The sequence below is a fragment of the Coregonus clupeaformis genome, chromosome 18 (assembly GCF_020615455.1).
Source record: "Coregonus clupeaformis isolate EN_2021a chromosome 18, ASM2061545v1, whole genome shotgun sequence".
Taxonomy (NCBI): Eukaryota; Metazoa; Chordata; class Actinopteri; order Salmoniformes; family Salmonidae; genus Coregonus; species Coregonus clupeaformis.
This window is the reverse complement of record NC_059209.1, coordinates 42,029,150-42,046,515: the sequence shown is the minus strand read 5'-3', so window position 1 is coordinate 42,046,515 and position 17,366 is coordinate 42,029,150. Positions and strand designations below refer to the sequence as shown.

At 46.0% G+C, this 17,366-nt stretch overlaps 1 protein-coding gene across 3 annotated transcripts in view; it reads right to left on the bottom strand.

Moving 5' to 3' along the window:
• The window catches only part of LOC121530783 (serine/threonine-protein kinase TAO3), a 142,262-nt gene that overhangs the window by 22,662 nt on the left and 102,234 nt on the right, over window positions 1-17,366 (bottom strand). For all 3 annotated transcript variants that reach the window (XM_045226867.1, XM_045226868.1, XM_041836017.2), the window contains 2 exons: window positions 14,018-14,176; window positions 8,275-8,469 (listed from right to left, as the gene is read on the bottom strand). In XM_045226867.1, coding sequence (XP_045082802.1) covers window positions 8,275-8,469; window positions 14,018-14,176 — 354 coding nt within the window. The remainder of the gene's footprint in view (window positions 1-8,274; window positions 8,470-14,017; window positions 14,177-17,366) is intronic.

The window sequence follows — 17,366 nt, the reverse complement described above, 5'->3', positions numbered from 1 at the left end:
GAAACGTTGAATTTCCTGGCCTGTTATTTCAAAACCTACATGTAACCGTAGTTGATATAATTGACTGTTGCATTATTAGTAGCCAAATTATTCTTCATATAGCGAGTCTGGCAGGGGTGGATATGTATGGTGGTTGTTCACACATAGTTTTGTAGTGCCACAGAATGGTAGTGAACAGTTTTGTACTTAACTCAACCCAAAGTTAGATGGTTAGACTATCAAACTGGAGTGTGTATAAACCTTCATATTTTATGTCAGCTCATGACCTGTTCACCAGTTACAGTGCCTTCAGAAAGTATTCATACCCTTTGACTTTTTCCAAATGTTGTTGTGTTACAGCCTGAATTTAAAACTGATTAAATGTAGATTTGTTGTCTACACACTATAACCCATAGTGTCAAAGTGGAATTGTTTTATTAATAAAAAAAGCTGAAATGTCTTGAGTCAACCCCTTTGTTATGGCAAGCCTAAATACAAGTAACGTAGTAAGTTGCATGGACTCACTCAGAGTGCAATAAATCAAATTTCATTTGTCACATGCGCCGAATACAACCTTACCGTGAAATGCTTACTTACAAGCCCTTAACCAACAATGCAGTTCAAGAAATAGAGTTAAGACAATATTTACTAAATAAAATAAAAAATAAAAAGTAACACAATAAAATAACAATACCGAGGCTATATACAGGGGGTACCGGTACCGAGTCAATGTGCGGGGGTACAGGTTAGTCGAGGTAATTTGTACATGTAGGTAGGGGTAAAGTGACTATACATAGATAATAAACAGTGAGTAGCAGCAAATCAAATCAAATTCTATTTGTCACATACACTTGTTTAGCAGATGTTATAGCGGGTGTAGCGAAATGCTTGTGCTTCTAGCTCCAACAGTGCAGTAATATCTAACAAGTAATATCTAACAATTTCACAACATATACCCAATACACACAAAACTAGTAAGGAATGGAATTTAAGAAAATATACAAGCAATGACAAGCAATGACAGAGCGGCATGGACTAAGATACAGTAGAATATTATAGAATAGAATGCAGTATATATATATATATATACAGTGGGGGAAAAAAAGTATTTAGTCAGCCACCAATTGTGCAAGTTCTCCCACTTAAAAAGATGAGAGAGGCCTGTAATTTTCATCATAGGTACACGTCAACTATGACAGACAAATTGAGAAGAAAATAATCCAGAAAATCACATTGTAGGATTTTTTATGAATTTATTTGAAAACTATGGTGGAAAATAAGTATTTGGTCACCTACAAACAAGCAAGATTTCTGGCTCTCACAGACCTGTAACTTCTTCTTTAAGAGGCTCCTCTGTCCTCCACTCGTTACCTGTATTAATGGCACCTGTTTGAACTTGTTATCTGTATAAAAGACACCTGTCCACAACCTCAAACAGTCACACTCCAAACTCCACTATGGCCAAGACCAAAGAGCTGTCAAAGGACACCAGAAACAAAATGGTAGACCTGCACCAGGCTGGGAAGACAATCTGCAATAGGTAAGCAGCTTGGTTTGAAGAAATCAACTGTGGGAGCAATTATTAGGAAATGGAAGACATACAAGACCACTGATAATCTCCCTCGATCTGGGGCTCCACGCAAGATCTCACCCCGTGGGGTCAAAATGATCACAAGAACGGTGAGCAAAAATCCCAGAACCACACGGGGGACCTAGTGAATGACCTGCAGAGAGCCTCGTCTGAAGTTTGCTAGAGTGCATTTGGATGATCCAGAAGAGGATTGGGAGAATGTCATATGGTCAGATGAAACCAAAATATAACTTTTTGGTAAAAACTCAACTCGTCGTGTTTGGAGGACAAAGAATGTTGAGTTGCATCCAAAGAACACCATACCTACTGTGAAGCATGGGGGTGGAAACATCATCCTTTGGGGCTGTTTTTCTGCAAAGGGACCAGGACGACTGATCCGTGTAAAGGAAAGAATGAATGGGGCCATGTATCGTGAGATTTTGAGTGAAAACCTCCTTCCATCAGCAAGGGCATTGAAGATGAAACGTGGCTGGGTCTTTCAGCATGACAATGATCCCAAACACACCGCCCGGGCAACGAAGGAGTGTCTTCGTAAGAAGCATTTCACGGTCCTGGAGTGGCCTAGCCAGTCTCCAGATCTCAACCCCATAGAAAATCTTTGGAGGGAGTTGAAAGTCTGTGTTGCCCAGCGACAGCCCCAAAACATCACTGCTCTAGAGTAGATCTGCATGGAGGAATGGGCCAAAATACCAGCAACAGTGTGTGAAAACCTTGTGAAGACTTACAGAAAACGTTTGACCTGTGTCATTGCCAACAAAAGGTATATAACAAAGTATTGAGAAACTTTTGTTATTGACCAAATACTTATTTTCCACCATAATTTGCAAATACATTCATTAAAAATCATACAATGTGATTTTCTTGAAAAAAAATTCTCATTTTGTCTGTCATAGCTGACGTGTACCTATGATGAAAATTACAGGCCTCTCTCATCTTTTTAAGTGGGAGAACTTGCACAATTGGTGGCTGACTAAATACTTTTTTCCCCCACTGTATATATGAGATGAGTAGTGCAAGATATGTAAACATTATTAAAGTGACTGTAAACATTATTAAAGTGACTAGTGTTCCATTTCTTAAAGTGGTCAGTGATTTCAATAGGCAGCAGCAGCCTCTAATGTGCTAGTGATGGCTATTTAACAGTCTGATGGCCTTGAGATAGAAGCTGTTTTTCATTCTCTCGGTCTCAGCTTTGATGCACCTGTACTGACCTCGCCTTCTGGATGATAGCAGGGTGGACAGGCAGTGGCTCGGGTGGTTGATGTCCTTGATTATCTTTTTGGCCTTCCTGTGACATCGGGGGCTGTATGTGTCTTGGAGGGCGGGTAGTTTGCCCCCGATAATGCGTTCGGCAGACCGCACCACCCTCTAGAGAGCCCTGCGGTTGCGGGCGGTGCAGTTGCCGTACCAGGTGGTGATAGAGCCCGACAGGATGCTCTCAATTGTGCATCTGTAAAAGTTTGTGAGGGTTTTAGGTGCCAAGCCGAATTTCTTCAGTGTAAAAACAAAGGGGGTGGGGGTCAATGCAAATAGTCCAGGTGGCCATTTGATTAATTGTTCAGCAGTCTTATGGCTTAGGGGTAGAAGCTGTTAAGTAGCCTTTTGGACCTAGACTTGGCGCTCCGGTACCGTTTGCCGTGCGGTAGCAGAGAGAGAACAGTCTATGACTTGGGTGACTGGAGTCTTTAACAATTGTTTGGGCCTTCCTCTGACACCGCCTAGTATGTAGGTCCTGGATGGCAGGAAGCGTGGCCCCAGTGATGTACTGTGCCGTACGCACTACCCTCTGTAGCACCTTACGGTCGGATGCGGAGCAGTTGCCATACCAGGCGGTGATGCAACCGGTCAGGATGCTCTCGATGGTGCAGCTGTAGAACTTTTTGAGGATCTGAGGACCCCATGACAAATCTTTTCAGTCTCCTGAGGGGGAAAAGGTGTTGTCGTGCTCTCTGCACGACTGTCTTGGTGTGATTGGACCATGATAGTTTGTTGGTGATGTGGACACCAAGGAACGTATTGAGCGAGTCACTCGTACTTCCTGCTTTCGTTTTTTGCATGGTCAGATTTTTCAAATGGAGGGCGAGCGAAAGTTTTTCTGCGTGAGAAGTAAAGGTGGTCTAGTTTTTTCCCTCTGGTTGCACATGCTGGTAGAAATGAGGTAAAACGGATTGTTGGTGATGTGGACACCAAGGAACGTATTGAGCGAGTCACTCGTACTTCCTGCTTTTGTTTTTTGCATGGTCAGATTTTTCAAATGGAGGACGAGGGAAAGTTTTTCTGCGTGAGAAGTAAAGGTGGTCTAGTTTTTTTCCCTCTGGTTGCACATGCTGGTAGAAATGAGGTAAAACGGATTTAAGTTTGCCTGCATTAAAGTCCCCGGCCACTAGGAGCGCCGCTTCTGGATGAGCATTTTCTTGTTTGCTTATGGCCTTATACAGCTCGTTAAGTGCGGTCTGTAGACCACACTATCTTGGTAGATAGTGTGGTCTACAGCTTATCATGAGGTACTCTACCTTAGGCGAGCAATACTTTGAGACCTCTTTAATATTAGACATCACACACCAGCTGTTATTGACAAATAGACACACACCACCACCCCTCATCTTACCAGACGTAGCTATTCTGTCCTGCCGATGCACGGTTAACCCAGCCAACTGTATATAATCTGTGTCGTCATTCAGCCAAGACTCGGTGAAACATAAGATATTACAGTTTTGAATGTCCCGTTGGTAGGATAGTCTCAAACAGAGCTCATCCAGTTTATTTTCCAGTGATTGCACGTTGGCCAATAAAATGGATGGTAGAGGCGGGTTACCCACTCACCAACAAATTCTCACAAGGCACCCCGATCTCCGCCCCCTGTATTTCCGCCTTTTCTTCACGTGAAAGATGGGGATTTGGGCCTGGTCTCGGAGAAGCAGTATATCCTTTGCGTCGGACCCATTAAAGAAAAAACGTTGTCCAGTTCGAGGTGAGTAATCGCTGTTCTGATACCCAGAAGCTCTTTTCGGTCATAAGAGACAGTAGCAGACAACATTATGTACAAAATAAGTTACAAACAATGCGAAAACACACACAAAATAGCAGTTGGTTAGGAGCCCGTAAAACGGCAGCCATCCCCTCGGGCGCAATTCTTTCTTTCAATAATAAGAGTTTAACATGATTTTTGAATGACTACCTCATCTCTGTACCCCACACACACACAATTATCTGTAAGGTCCCTCAGTTGACCAGTGAATTTCAAACACATATTCAACCAAAGACCAGGGAGGTTTTCCAATGTCTTGCAAAGGGCACCTATTGGTAGATTTGTAAAAAATAAATAAAGCAGACACAGAATATCCCTTTGAGCATGGTGACGTTATTAATTACACTGCGGATGGTGTATCAATACACCTAGTCACTACAAATATACAGGTGTCTTTCCTAACTCTGTTGCTGTAGAGGAAGGAAACTGCTCAGGGTATTCACCATGAGGCCCAATTGTGACTTTAAAACAGTTAGAGTTTAATGGATGTTACTCCACAATAATAACCTAAATGACAGAGTGAAAAAAAGGAAGCCTGTACAGAAGAAAATATTCCAAAACATGCATCCTGTTTGCAATAAGGCACTAAAGTAATACTGCAAAAAAATTTGACAAAGCAATTTACTTTTTGTCCTGAATACAAATTGTCATGTTTGGGGAAAATCCAACACAACATATTACTGAGTAACACTCAATATTTTCAAGCAAAGTGGTGGCTGCATCATATTATGGGTATGCTTGTAATCGTTAAGGACTGGGGAGTTTTTCAGGATAAAAAAGAAACGGAATGGAGCTATGGACAGGCAAAATCCTAGAGGAAAACCTGGTTCAGTCTGCTTTCCACCAGACACTGGGAGTTGAATTCACCTTTCAGCAGGACAATATCCTAAAACACAAGGCCAAATCTACATTGGAGTTGCTTACCAAGAAGACAGTGAATGTTCCTGAGTGGCCGAGTTACAGTTTTGACTTAAATCTGCTTGAAAATCTATGGCAAGACCTGAAAATGGTGTTCTAGCAATGATCAACAACCAATTTGACAGAGCTTGAAGAATTTTGAAAACAAAAAAATTGGCAAATGTTGCATAATCCAGGTGTGGAAAGCTCTTAGAGACCTACCCAGAAAGACTCAAAGGTAATTCTAACATGTATTGACTTATCTAATCAAGATACTGTATATTAGTGTTATATTTTACAAATGAAAATGTGTCTTCCACAGAGTATTTTGTGTAGATTGTTGACAAAAAATGCCAAATCCATTTTAATCCCACTTTGTAACACAACAAAAAAAAAGTAAAGGGCTGTGAATACTTTTTGAAGGCACTGTATACAGTGCCTTCAGAAAGTATTCAGACCCCTTGACTTTTTCCACATTTTGTTACGTTACAGCCTTATTCTAAAATGGATTAAAACATGTTTTTCCTCTCATCAATATACACACAATACCCCATAATGACAAACCAAAAATAAATGTATAATTGTTTGCAAATGTATAAAAAATAAAGAACAGTAATATCACATTTACATAAGTATTCAGACCCTTTACTCAGTATTTTGTAGAAACACCTTTGGCAGTGATTACAGCCTTGAGTCTTAAGGTATGATGCTACAAGCTTGGCACACCTGTATTTGGGGAGTTTCTCCCAGTCCTTTAGGTGCCTTTTGGCAAACTCCAAGCGGGCTGTCATGTGCCTTTTACTGAGGAGAGGCTTCCGCCTGGCCACTCTACCATAAAGGCCTGATTGGTGGAGTGCTGCAGAGATGATTGTCCTTCTGGAAGGTTCTACCATCTCCACAGAGGAACTCGGGAGCTCTGTCAGAGTGACCATCAGGTTCTTGGTCACCTCCCTGACCAAGGCCCTTCTCCCCCGATTGCTCAGTTTGGCCGGGCAGCCAGCTCTTGGAAGAGTCTTGGTGGTTCCAAACTTCTTCCATTGAAGAATGATGGAGGCCACTGTGTTCTTGGGGACCTTCAATGCTGCAGACATTTTTTAGTACCCTTCCCCAGATCTGTGCCGACACAATCCTGTCTCGGAGGTCTACGGACAATTCCTTCGACCTCATGGCTTGGTTTTTGCTCTGACATGCACTGTCAACTGTGGGACCTTATATAGACAGGTGTGTGCATTTCCAAATCATAACCAATCAATTGAATTTACCACAGGTGGACACCAATCAAGTTGCAGAAACATCAAGGATGATCAATGGAAACAGGATGCACCTAAGCTCAATTTTGAGTCTCATAGCAAATGGTCTGAATACTTACGTAAATAAGGTATCTTTTTAGTTTTTAGTTTTTGACATAAAAAAAATCCTATATCGACATAACCTGAAAGGCCGCTCAGCAAGGAAGAAGCCACTGCTCTAAAACCGCCATAAAAAAGCCAGACTACAGTTTGCAACTGCACATGGGGACAAAGTTCGTACTTTTTGGAGAAATGTCCTCTGGTCTGATAAAACAAATATAGAACTGTTTGGCCATAATGACCATCGTTATGTTTGGAGGAAAAAGGGGGAAGGCTTGCAAGCCGAAGAACACCATCCCAACTGTGAAGCACGGGGGTGGCAGCATCATGCTGTGGGGGTGCTTTGCTGCAGGAGGGACTGGTGCACTTCACAAAATAGATGGCATCATGAGGAAGGAAAATTATTTTGATATATTGAAGCAACATCTCAAGACATAAGTCAGGAAGTTAAAGCTTGGTCGCAAATGTGTCTTCCAAATGGACAATGACCCCAAGCATACTTCCAAAGTTGTGGCAAAATGGCTTAAGGACAACAAAGTCAAGGTATTGGAGTGGCCATCACAAAGCCCTGACCTCAATCCTATAGAAAATGTGTGGGCAGAACTGAAAAAGCGTGGGCGAGCAAGGAGGCCTACAAACCTGACTCAGTTACACCAGCTCTGTCAGGAGGAATGGGCCAAAAGTCACCCAAACTTATTGTGGGAAGCTTGTGGAAGGCTACCCAAAATGTTTGACCCATGTTAAACAATTTAAAGGCAATGCTACCAAATACTAATTGAGTGTATGTAAACTTCTGACCCACTGGGAATGTGATGAAATAAATAGAAGCTTAAATAAATCATTCTCTCTACAATTATTCTGACATTTTACATTCTTAAAATAAAGTGGTGATCCTAACTGACCTAAGACAGGGAATTTTTACTAGGACTAAATGTCAGGGATTGTAAAAAACTGAGTTTAAATGTATTTGGCTAAGGTGTATGTAAACTTCCAACTTCAACAGTATCTTTGGTTTCCATGGCGTCAGTGTTTTCGAAGGGTGTTAGGTTTGTTTAGGTTAATATAGTATGATTATATGGTTACCTCGGCGAGGTTGGTTCTGTTTGGTGTGTGTCATTATTTGGGTGCGGGTTGGAGTGTACACATTTCACTTCTGTGTATGACCCTTTATACAGCCCTGAGAGCTGTCATTCTTGAGGACGTGGGTTGAAGTTTGGTGTAGGTGGTTGCTGGATGGCTGGCTAGAGAGACTGAGGGGCTAGATGAGTCTTCTTGATGTGTGTGTGTTCATGTTTGTTGGTGTCATTCTTGAAGACGTGGGTAGTGGGTGACTTGCTGGAGGGACACTGATAGTGCTAGTTTTCTTCTAGGCGCTACAGTGTGTAGCATCTTGGTGTGTGTGTGTGTATGTCTCCCTCTGTCAGTAATACCTTTTTGGTGTGTGCGGAGGACTCTAAGCTGCTGTCATAGTCGTGGTGCATCATGGTCACGTCGGAGCAGCTCTCGTCTAGGACCTCCTGTATGCTGTTGACGCTGCTGCTCTGACTTCCTGTACTGACTGAGGTGCTGGGGATGGAGTGGTTACTGCCCAGGCTGTTCGTCTTACAGCTGGCCTGCTCACAGTCCTGGAGGGGGGGAGAAAGAAAGAAAGAAAGAAAGAAAGAAAGAAAGAAAGAAAGAAAGAAAGAAAGAAAGAAAGAAAGAAAGAAAGAAAGAAAGAAAGAAAGAAAGAAAGAAAGAAAGAAAGAAAGAAAGAAAGAAAGAAAGAAAGAAAGAAAGAAAGAAAGAAAGAAAGAAAGAAAGAAAGAAAGAAAGAAAGAAAGAAAGAAAGAAAGAAAGAAAGAAAGAAAGAAAGAAAGAAAGAAAGAAAGAAAGAAAGAAAGAAAGAAAGAAAGAAAGAAAGAAAGAAAGAAAGAAAGAAAGAAAGAAAGAAAGAAAGAAAGAAAGAAAGAAAGAAAGAAAGAAAGAAAGAAAGAAAGAAAGAAAGAAAGAAAGAAAGAAAGAAAGAAAGAAAGAAAGAAAGAAAGAAAGAAAGAAAGAAAGAAAGAAAGAAAGAAAGAAAGAAAGAAAGAAAGAAAGAAAGAAAGAAAGAAAGAAAGAAAGAAAGAAAGAAAGAAAGAAAGAAAGAAAGAAAGAAAGAAAGAAAGAAAGAAAGAAAGAAAGAAAGAAAGAAAGAAAGAAAGAAAGAAAGAAAGAAAGAAAGAAAGAAAGAAAGAAAGAAAGAAAGAGAAAGAAAGAAAGAAAGAAAGAAAGAAAGAAAGAAAGAAAGAAAGAAAGAAAGAAAGAAAGAAAGAAAGAAAGAAAGAAAGAAAGAAAGAAAGAAAGAAAGAAAGAAAGAAAGAAAGAAAGAAAGAAAGAAAGAAAGAAAGAAAGAAAGAAAGAGAGAGAGAGAGAGAGAGAGAGAGAGAGAGAGAGAGAGAGAGAGAGAGAGAGAGAGAGAGAGAGAGAGAGAGAGAGAGAGAGAGAGAGAGAGAGAGAGAGAGAGAGAGAGAAATCAGTATACACACACTGTTGGAAACGCACACACACACACAACCCTCACCCCTTCCCTCCCCTCAACTGTAAATATGGGTTTCCAAATAGCCTCATTAAACTTGGAGTGACCTTGATATAGCAGAAATAATGTCCTGCCATCAAGAGGGCAACATAGTCAAAGTCATGCTAAATAGCCTATTAACCACCATTTGATTCACACAGACAGACAGAACGTATCGATGTCAGTCCTCCAGTCATGTCTGTCTGTCTGTGTGTCTGTCTGTCTGTGTGTCTGTCTGTCTGTGTGTCTCTGTGTCGGTCTGTGTATGTCTCTGTCTGCGTATGTCTGTGTCTCTGTCTGTGTGTCTCTCTCTCTGTGTGTCTCTCTCTGTCTGTGTGGCTCTCTCTGTCTGTGTGGCTCTCTCTGTCTGTGTGGCTCTCTCTCTGTGTGTCTCTCTCTGTCTGTGTGTCTCTCTCTGTCTGTGTGGCTCTCTCTGTCTGTGTGGCTCTCTCTGTCTGTGTGGCTCTCTCTGTCTGTGTGGCTCTCTCTGTCTGTGTGGCTCTCTCTTTCTGTGTGGCTCTCGCTGTCTGTGTGTCTCTCGCTGTCTGTCTCTCTGTGTGTTTCTGTGTCTGTCAGTGTCAGTCTGTCAGTCTGTGTGTGTCAGTCTGTGTGTGTCAGTCTGTCAGTCTGTGTGTGTCAGTCTGTGTGTGTCAGTCTGTCAGTCTGTGTGTGTCAGTCTGTCAGTCTGTGTGTGTTAGTCTGTCAGTCTGTGTGTGTCAGTCTGTCAGTCTGTGTGTGTCAGTCTGTGCCTGTCTCTGTGTCTCTGTGTCTCTCTGTGGGTCAGTGTCTCTCTGTGGGTCGGTGTCTCTCTGTGGGTCGGTGTCTCTCTGTCTGTCGGTCGGTGTCTGTCTGTCTGTCTGTCGGTGTCTGTCTGTCTGTCTGTCTGTCTGTCGGTCGGTGTCTGTCTGTCTGTCGGTCGGTGTCTGTCTGTCTGTCTGTCGGTCGGTGTCTGTCTGTCTGTCTGTCTGTCTGTCTGTCGGTCGGTGTCTGTCTGTCTGTCTGTCTGTCTGTCTGTCGGTCGGTCGGTGTCTGTCTGTCTGTCTGTCTGTCGGTCGGTCGTGTCTGTCTGTCGGTCGGTGTCTGTCTGTCTGTCGGTCGGTGTCTGTCTGTCGGTCGGTCGGTGTCTGTCTGTCTGTCGGTCGGTCGTGTCTGTCTGTCGGTCGGTGTCTGTCTGTCGGTCGGTCGGTGTCTGTCTGTCGGTCGGGTGTCTGTCTGTCGGTCGGTCGGTGTCTGTCTGTCGGTCGGTCGGTGTCTGTCTGTCGGTCGGTGTCTGTCTGTCGGTCGGTCGGTGTCTGTCTGTCGGTCGGTCGGTGTCTGTCTGTCGGTCGGTCGGTGTCTGTCTGTCGGTCGGTCGGTGTCTGTCGGTCGGTGTCTGTCTGTCGGTCGGTGTCTGTCTGTCGGTCGGTGTCTGTCTGTCGGTCGGTGTCTGTCTGTCTGTCGGTCGGTGTCTGTCTGTGTCGGTCGGTGTCTGTCTGTCTGTCGGTCGGTGTCTGTCTGTCTGTCTGTCGGTCGGTGTCTGTCTGTCGGTCGGTGTCTGTCTGTCGGTCGGTGTCTGTCTGTCGGTCGGTGTCTGTCTGTCGGTCGGTGTCTGTCTGTCTGTCGGTCGGTGTCTGTCTGTCTGTCGGTCGGTGTCTGTCTGTCGGTCGGTCGGTGTCTGTCTGTCGGTCGGTCGGTGTCTGTCTGTCGGTCGGTCGGTGTCTGTCTGTCGGTCGGTCGGTGTCTGTCTGTCGGTCGGTCGGTGTCTGTCTGTCGGTCTGTCGGTGTCTGTCTGTCGGTCGGTCGGTGTCTGTCCGGTGTCTGTCGGTCGGTGTCTGTCGGTCGGTGTCTGTCGGTCGGTGTCTGTCGGTCGGTGTCTGTCGGTCGGTGTCTGTCTGTCGGTCGGTGTCTGTCTGTCTGTCGGTCGGTGTCTGTCTGTCTGTCGGTCGGTGTCTGTCTGTCTGTCGGTCGGTGTCTGTCTGTCTGTCGGTCGGTGTCTGTCTGTGTCGGTCGGTCGGTGTCTGTCTGTCGGTCGGTCGGTGTCTGTCTGTCGGTCGGTCGGTGTCTGTCTGTCGGTCGGTCGGTGTCTGTCTGTCGGTCGGTCGGTGTCTGTCTGTCGGTCGGTCGGTGTCTGTCTGTCGGTCGGTCGGTGTCTGTCTGTCTGTCGGTCGGTCGGTGTCTGTCTGTCTGTCGGTCGGTCGGTGTCTGTCGGTCGGTCGGTCGGTCGGTGTCTGTCTGTCTGTCGGTCGGTCGGTCGGTGTCTGTCTGTCTGTCGGTCGGTGTCTGTCTGTCTGTCGGTCGGTGTCTGTCTGTCTGTCGGTCGGTGTCTGTCGGTCGGTGTCTGTCTGTCGGTGTCTGTCTGTCGGTGTCTGTCTGTCGGTGTCTGTCTGTCGGTGTCTGTCTGTCGGTGTCTGTCTGTCGGTGTCTGTCTGTCGGTGTCTGTCTGTCGGTGTCTGTCTGTCGGTGTCTGTCTGTCGGTGTCTGTCTGTCGGTGTCTGTCTGTCGGTGTCTGTCTGTCGGCCGGTCGGTGTCTGTCTGTCGGTCGGCCGGTCGGTGTCTGTCTGTCTGTCGGCCGGTCGGTGTCTGTGTCTGTCGGCCGGTCGGTGTCTGTCTGTCTGTCTGTCTGTCTGTCTGTCTGTCTGTCGGTGTCTGTCTGTCTGTCTGTCGGTGTCTGTCTGTCTGTCTGTCGGTGTCTGTCTGTCGGTGTCTGGTCTGTCGGCCGGTCGGTGTCTGTCTGTCGGCCGGTCGGTGTCTGTCTGTCGGTCGGCCGGTGTCTGTGTCCGTGTCTGTCGGCCGGTCGGGTGTCTGTCTGTCTGTCTGTCTGTCTGTCTGTCTGTCTGTCTGTCGGTGTCTGTCTGTCTGTCTGTCGGTGTCTGTCTGTCTGTCGGTGTCTGTCTGTCTGTCTGTGTCTGTCTGTCTGTCTGTCGGTGTCTGTCTGTCTGTCTGTCGGTGTCTGTCTGTCTGTCTGTGGGTGTCTGTCTGTCTGTGGGTGTCTGTCTGTCTGTGGGTGTCTGTCTGTCTGTGGGTGTCTGTCTGTCTGTGGGTGTCTGTCTGTCTGTGGGTGTCTGTCTGTCTGTGGGTGTCTGTCTGTCTGTGGGTGTCTGTCTGTCTGTGGGTGTCTGTCTGTCTGTGGGTGTCTGTCTGTCTGTGGGTGTCTGTCTGTCTGTGGGTGTCTGTCTGTGGGTGGGTGTCTGTCGGTCTGTGGGTGTCTGTCGGTCTGTGGGTGTCTGTCTGTCTGTCGGTGTCTGTCTGTCTGTCGGTGTCTGTCTGTCTGTCGGTGTCTGTCTGTCTGTCGGTGTCTGTCTGTCTGTCTGTCGGTGTCTGTCTGTCTGTCTGTCGGTGTCTGTCTGTCTGTCGGTGTCTGTCTGTCTGTCTGTGGGTGTCTGTCTGTCTGTGGGTGTCTGTCTGTCTGTGGGTGTCTGTCTGTCTGTGGGTGTCTGTCTGTCTGTGGGTGTCTGTCTGTCTGTGGGTGTCTGTCTGTCTGTGGGTGTCTGTCTGTCTGTGGGTGTCTGTCTGTCTGTGGGTGTCTGTCTGTGGGTGGGTGTCTGTCGGTCTGTGGGTGTCTGTCGGTCTGTGGGTGTCTGTCGGTCTGTGGGTGTCTGTCGGTCTGTGTCTGTCGGTCCTAACAGAATCAGCATGCTTGAGTGTGCCATACAAAACAGAGCTTGTGGCACAAAAACAAACCCAGCACAGGGAAATCAAAAACAGAATGTCTGGAAATGTGTTTGTTTATATAATGTCAATAAAGAGCTTAATAAGCATGGGCAAAAAAAAATGGGTGGAGAACTGAGACGCAGGGCTAGATGACAGGGTCTCACGACTCTATATCAGTGTTCCTTTGCCCTAGTTCAAGTCAGGTGAACAGGAGGACATGTGTCTTCTCCAGGTCAACCTTTGTTGACCTCTGGGACACCCATTCCATTTGTGCCAGACCAAAACAGGAGTTCAGTTGACTCCAGAGGGTTATCCACCCGGACACACAATGGCATGGTTTCTTATTCTATTCATGTAATCAATTGTGTACACATCCTACTGACATGTTTCATAGTAAAGTAAGAATAGTAGTGGTTATAGTGGATGTACTTCCTCCTCCTCCTCCTGTCTCTGTCCTTCCTCTATCCTCTCCTCCTCCTGGCTCCCCCCTTCCATCCTCTCCTCCTCCTGGCTCCCCCACTCCCATCCTCTCCTCCTCCTGGCTCCCCCCTTCCATCCTCACCTCCTCCTGGCTCCCCCACTCCCATCCTCTCCTCCTCCTGGCTCCCCACTCCCATCCTCTCCTCCTCCTGGCTCCCCCCTTCCATCCTCACCTCCTCCTGGCTCCCCCCTCCCATCCTCTCCTCCTCCTGGCTCCCCCTCCCATCCTCTCCTCCTCCTGGCTCCCCCCTCCCATCCTCTCCTCCTCCTGGCTCCCCCTCCCATCCTCTCCTCCTCCTGGCTCCCCCTCCCATCCTCACCTCCTCCTGGCTCCCCCTCCCATCCTCACCTCCTCCTGGCTCCCCCCTCCCATCCTCTCCTCCTCCTGGCTCCCCCTTCCATCCTCTCCTCCTCCTGGCTCCCCCCTCCCATCCTCTCCTCCTCCTGGCTCCCCCTCCCATCCTCTCCTCCTCCTGGCTCCCCCCTTCCATCCTCTCCTCCTCCTGGCTCCCCCCTTCCATCCTCACCTCCTCCTCCTCCAGGCTCTCCCCCATGTGTTTTTCCTGATAGAGGATCTTCTTCATCTTACGGTACTGCAGGTTGTCCAGCTCCCTCACCGCGTCCTTGGTCCTCTGGATCAGATCCATAAGGACCCGCGGGGGGCGCTCCCGACGTACAAAGTCATGCTGGGGAGAAAAGAGAGGTTACAGGTTAGAGCAGCGGTTCCCAAACTAGGGGTCACCTGATATGAAAATGGGGTCGCGGGAGAATTTCCAAAACCCTGAAGACATTCTTTTTTATAATAATATCAAAACATATAAAGTATATATATTATAATATTGTCTTTGTATCTCATAATCATTTTAATGTGGTTAACCTTAAATTTAAATGAAAATGATTTAAATCTAAAAGATCAAATTCAACCAGAGAGCGCGCTTAGATCATGGGAAAAGGCGGTACTTGACCGTTGCACTTGAATTATTCCCACGTGAATGGCTAGGCCCGCTACGCTATGAAACCACACACTATTGCAGAGACTTTGATATTAGCAGCCGCAATTGATATGGTGAAAACAATGTGGGGAGGCAGAGGCACAGAAACTCATATCTATATCATGAGTTGAAATAAAAGATCCCCGAAATTTTCCACATGCACAAAAAGCTTCTTTCTCTCAAATTTGTACACAAATTTGCTTACATCCTTGTTTGTGAGCATTTCTCATTTGCCAAGATAATCCATCCACCTGACAGGTTTGGCATATCAAGAAGCTGATTAAACAGCATGATCATTATACAGGTGCACAAAGTGCAGTTTTGTAACACAACACAATGCCACAGAGATGTCTCAACACAACTGCAGACCACGTGTAACCACGCCAGCCCAGGACCTCCACATCCGGCTTCTTCACCTGCGGGATCATCTGAGACCAGCCACCCGGATAGCTGATGACACTGTGGGTTTGCACAACCGAATAATTTCTGCACAAACTATCAGAAACCATCTCAAGGAAGCTCATCTGCATGCTCGTCGTCCTCACCGGGGTATTGACCTGACTTCAGTGGGCAACGCTCTATTTCACACCGAGGCTTGGAGGTTATAGAGGGAGAGTGTTGGAAAGATTTTCACATTGAGAGAAGAACTGTTGTCATTCACAATGGATGTGAATGACCCACCCCTGTCTCAGTCTCCAGTATCTATGCTGCAATAGTCTATGTGCCGAGGGGCTAGGGTCAGTCTGTTATATCTGGTGTAATTCTCCTGTCTTATCTGGTGTCCTGTGTGAATTGAAGTATGCTCCCTCTAATTCTCTCCCTCTCTCCCTCCCCTCCCGGAGGACCTGAGCCCTAGGACCATGCCTCCGGACTACCTGGCCTGATGACTCTTGGCTGTCCACAGTCCACCTGGTCGTGCTGCTGCTCCAGTTTAAAACTGTTCTGCCTGCGGCTAGGGAACCCTGACCTGTTCACCGGACGTGCTACCTTGTCCCGGACCTGCTGTTTTCGATCCGCTCTCTCTCTACCGCACCTGCTGTCTCGACCTCTGAATGCTCGACTATGAAAAGCCAACTGACATTTACTCCTGAGGTACTGACCTGTTGCACCCTCTACAACCACTGATTATCATTTGACCCTGCTGGACATCTATGAACGTTTGAACATCTTGAAGAACCATCTGGCCTTAAATGGCCACTCTTATAATCTCCACCCAGCACAGCCAGAAGAGGACTGGCCACCCCTCAGAGCCTGGTTCCTCTCTAGGTTTCTTCCTAGGTTCCTGCCTTTCTAGGGAGTTTTTCCTAGCCACCGTGCTTCTACATCTGCATTGCTTGCTGTTTGGGGTTTTAGGCTGGGTTTCTGTATAGCACTTTGTGACATCTGCTGATGTAAAAAGGCTTTATAAATACATTTGATTGATTGATTGACTGTGTAATGAAAATAAAATGTGTCTCCTTGCCTATGTAACAGACATATTTGGTAAACTAACGAACTGAACGCAAGCATGCAGGGGAAATACAAAACATTCTACAGATGAGTGACCGAATCAGTGGATTCAGAGGAAATAATTATTATTGGAGAGAGAGTCTTTCAAAAGAGATCCATGCCCCCTTCCCTCTGCTGTGCATGTTTCTAACAGAAAACAGCATCAGTAAGTGTCCCACACGAGTGATGACTGATCACCTCCAACGCTTGGAAGAGCACTTTGGGACCTACTTCCCAATCCGTTTGACTGTGATCCTGGCTCAGTTGACATGCCGGTAAGTGAAATCGAACAGCTGATCGAGCGGTTATGTGACTGAATACATTCACGGCACACTACGGAGGAGTTTTGGTTCATGACTCAAAGGGAATACCCTATCGGGAATACCATGCCGTGTTCAAAACAACTGTGAACTGTGAACTCTGAAGTCTCAGAATTCCGACGTCAGTGCGTTCAAGACAACTGGGAACTCTAGAGAAAAAAAAAACCAGCTCTGACTGGGAAAAATAGTTTTGAACGGTCATCCAACTCGGAATTCCAACTCAGGAACTTGGGCCTCTTTCTAGAGCTCCAACTTTCCAACCTTAAGATCACTGATGTCATGATTTCACCTCATATCTTTCAAAGTTCCCAGTTGTCTTGAAAGCACCATAAAACTCATGGTACCCTTCGCCAGCTCATATCTGTGTGAAGCTGGATTCAGTGCTCTCGTCTGCATTAAAACCAAATATCGATCCAGGTTGGATGTGACAGCAGAGATGAGGTGCGCACTGTCGACCACGCCCCCCCCCCCCAACTTTGAGAATCTCCAACGCGACACGCGACATTAGCGGTGGTGAGATAAGATACATTATGTCAGACTAATTTGCAATTGACTGTCATAGCCCCACATTAAAAGTATGTGATGGTGAGTTAAGACAATCAGAAATAGCCCCAAATAAAAAAGTTAACATTGGCTGTTAAATACATACTTTTTTTCCCACATGGTTGGGGTCGCGAGAAATTTCAGATATCAATAACTCCATGATATATATAAATACATGTGATTATCTGAAAGAATATCTATTTGAAAAATCTCTATTGTCCATTTGTCACTAGAGGGCGCCTGTGGGTTATTCAACCTAGATAAGAGTTCCCATCTAGATCGAGTTCCTATCTAGGTTTACCAGGAATCCATCCTATAGACTAGAGGACATGTGGGAAGCGGTAGCCCCGCCCCCAGTTAGTCATTCTCACTCAGATATCATATTGACATGGCATAACTCATTACAAAACGGGTAGAATGCAGGAAGTTACCTTTAAAAACGGCACATTTATTCTCTCTACCCCATTGCAAAATGAGCAGAATTGCAGGAAATGAACTTTAAAAGTTAAATAGTTCTCTCCACCGTCAAGAGG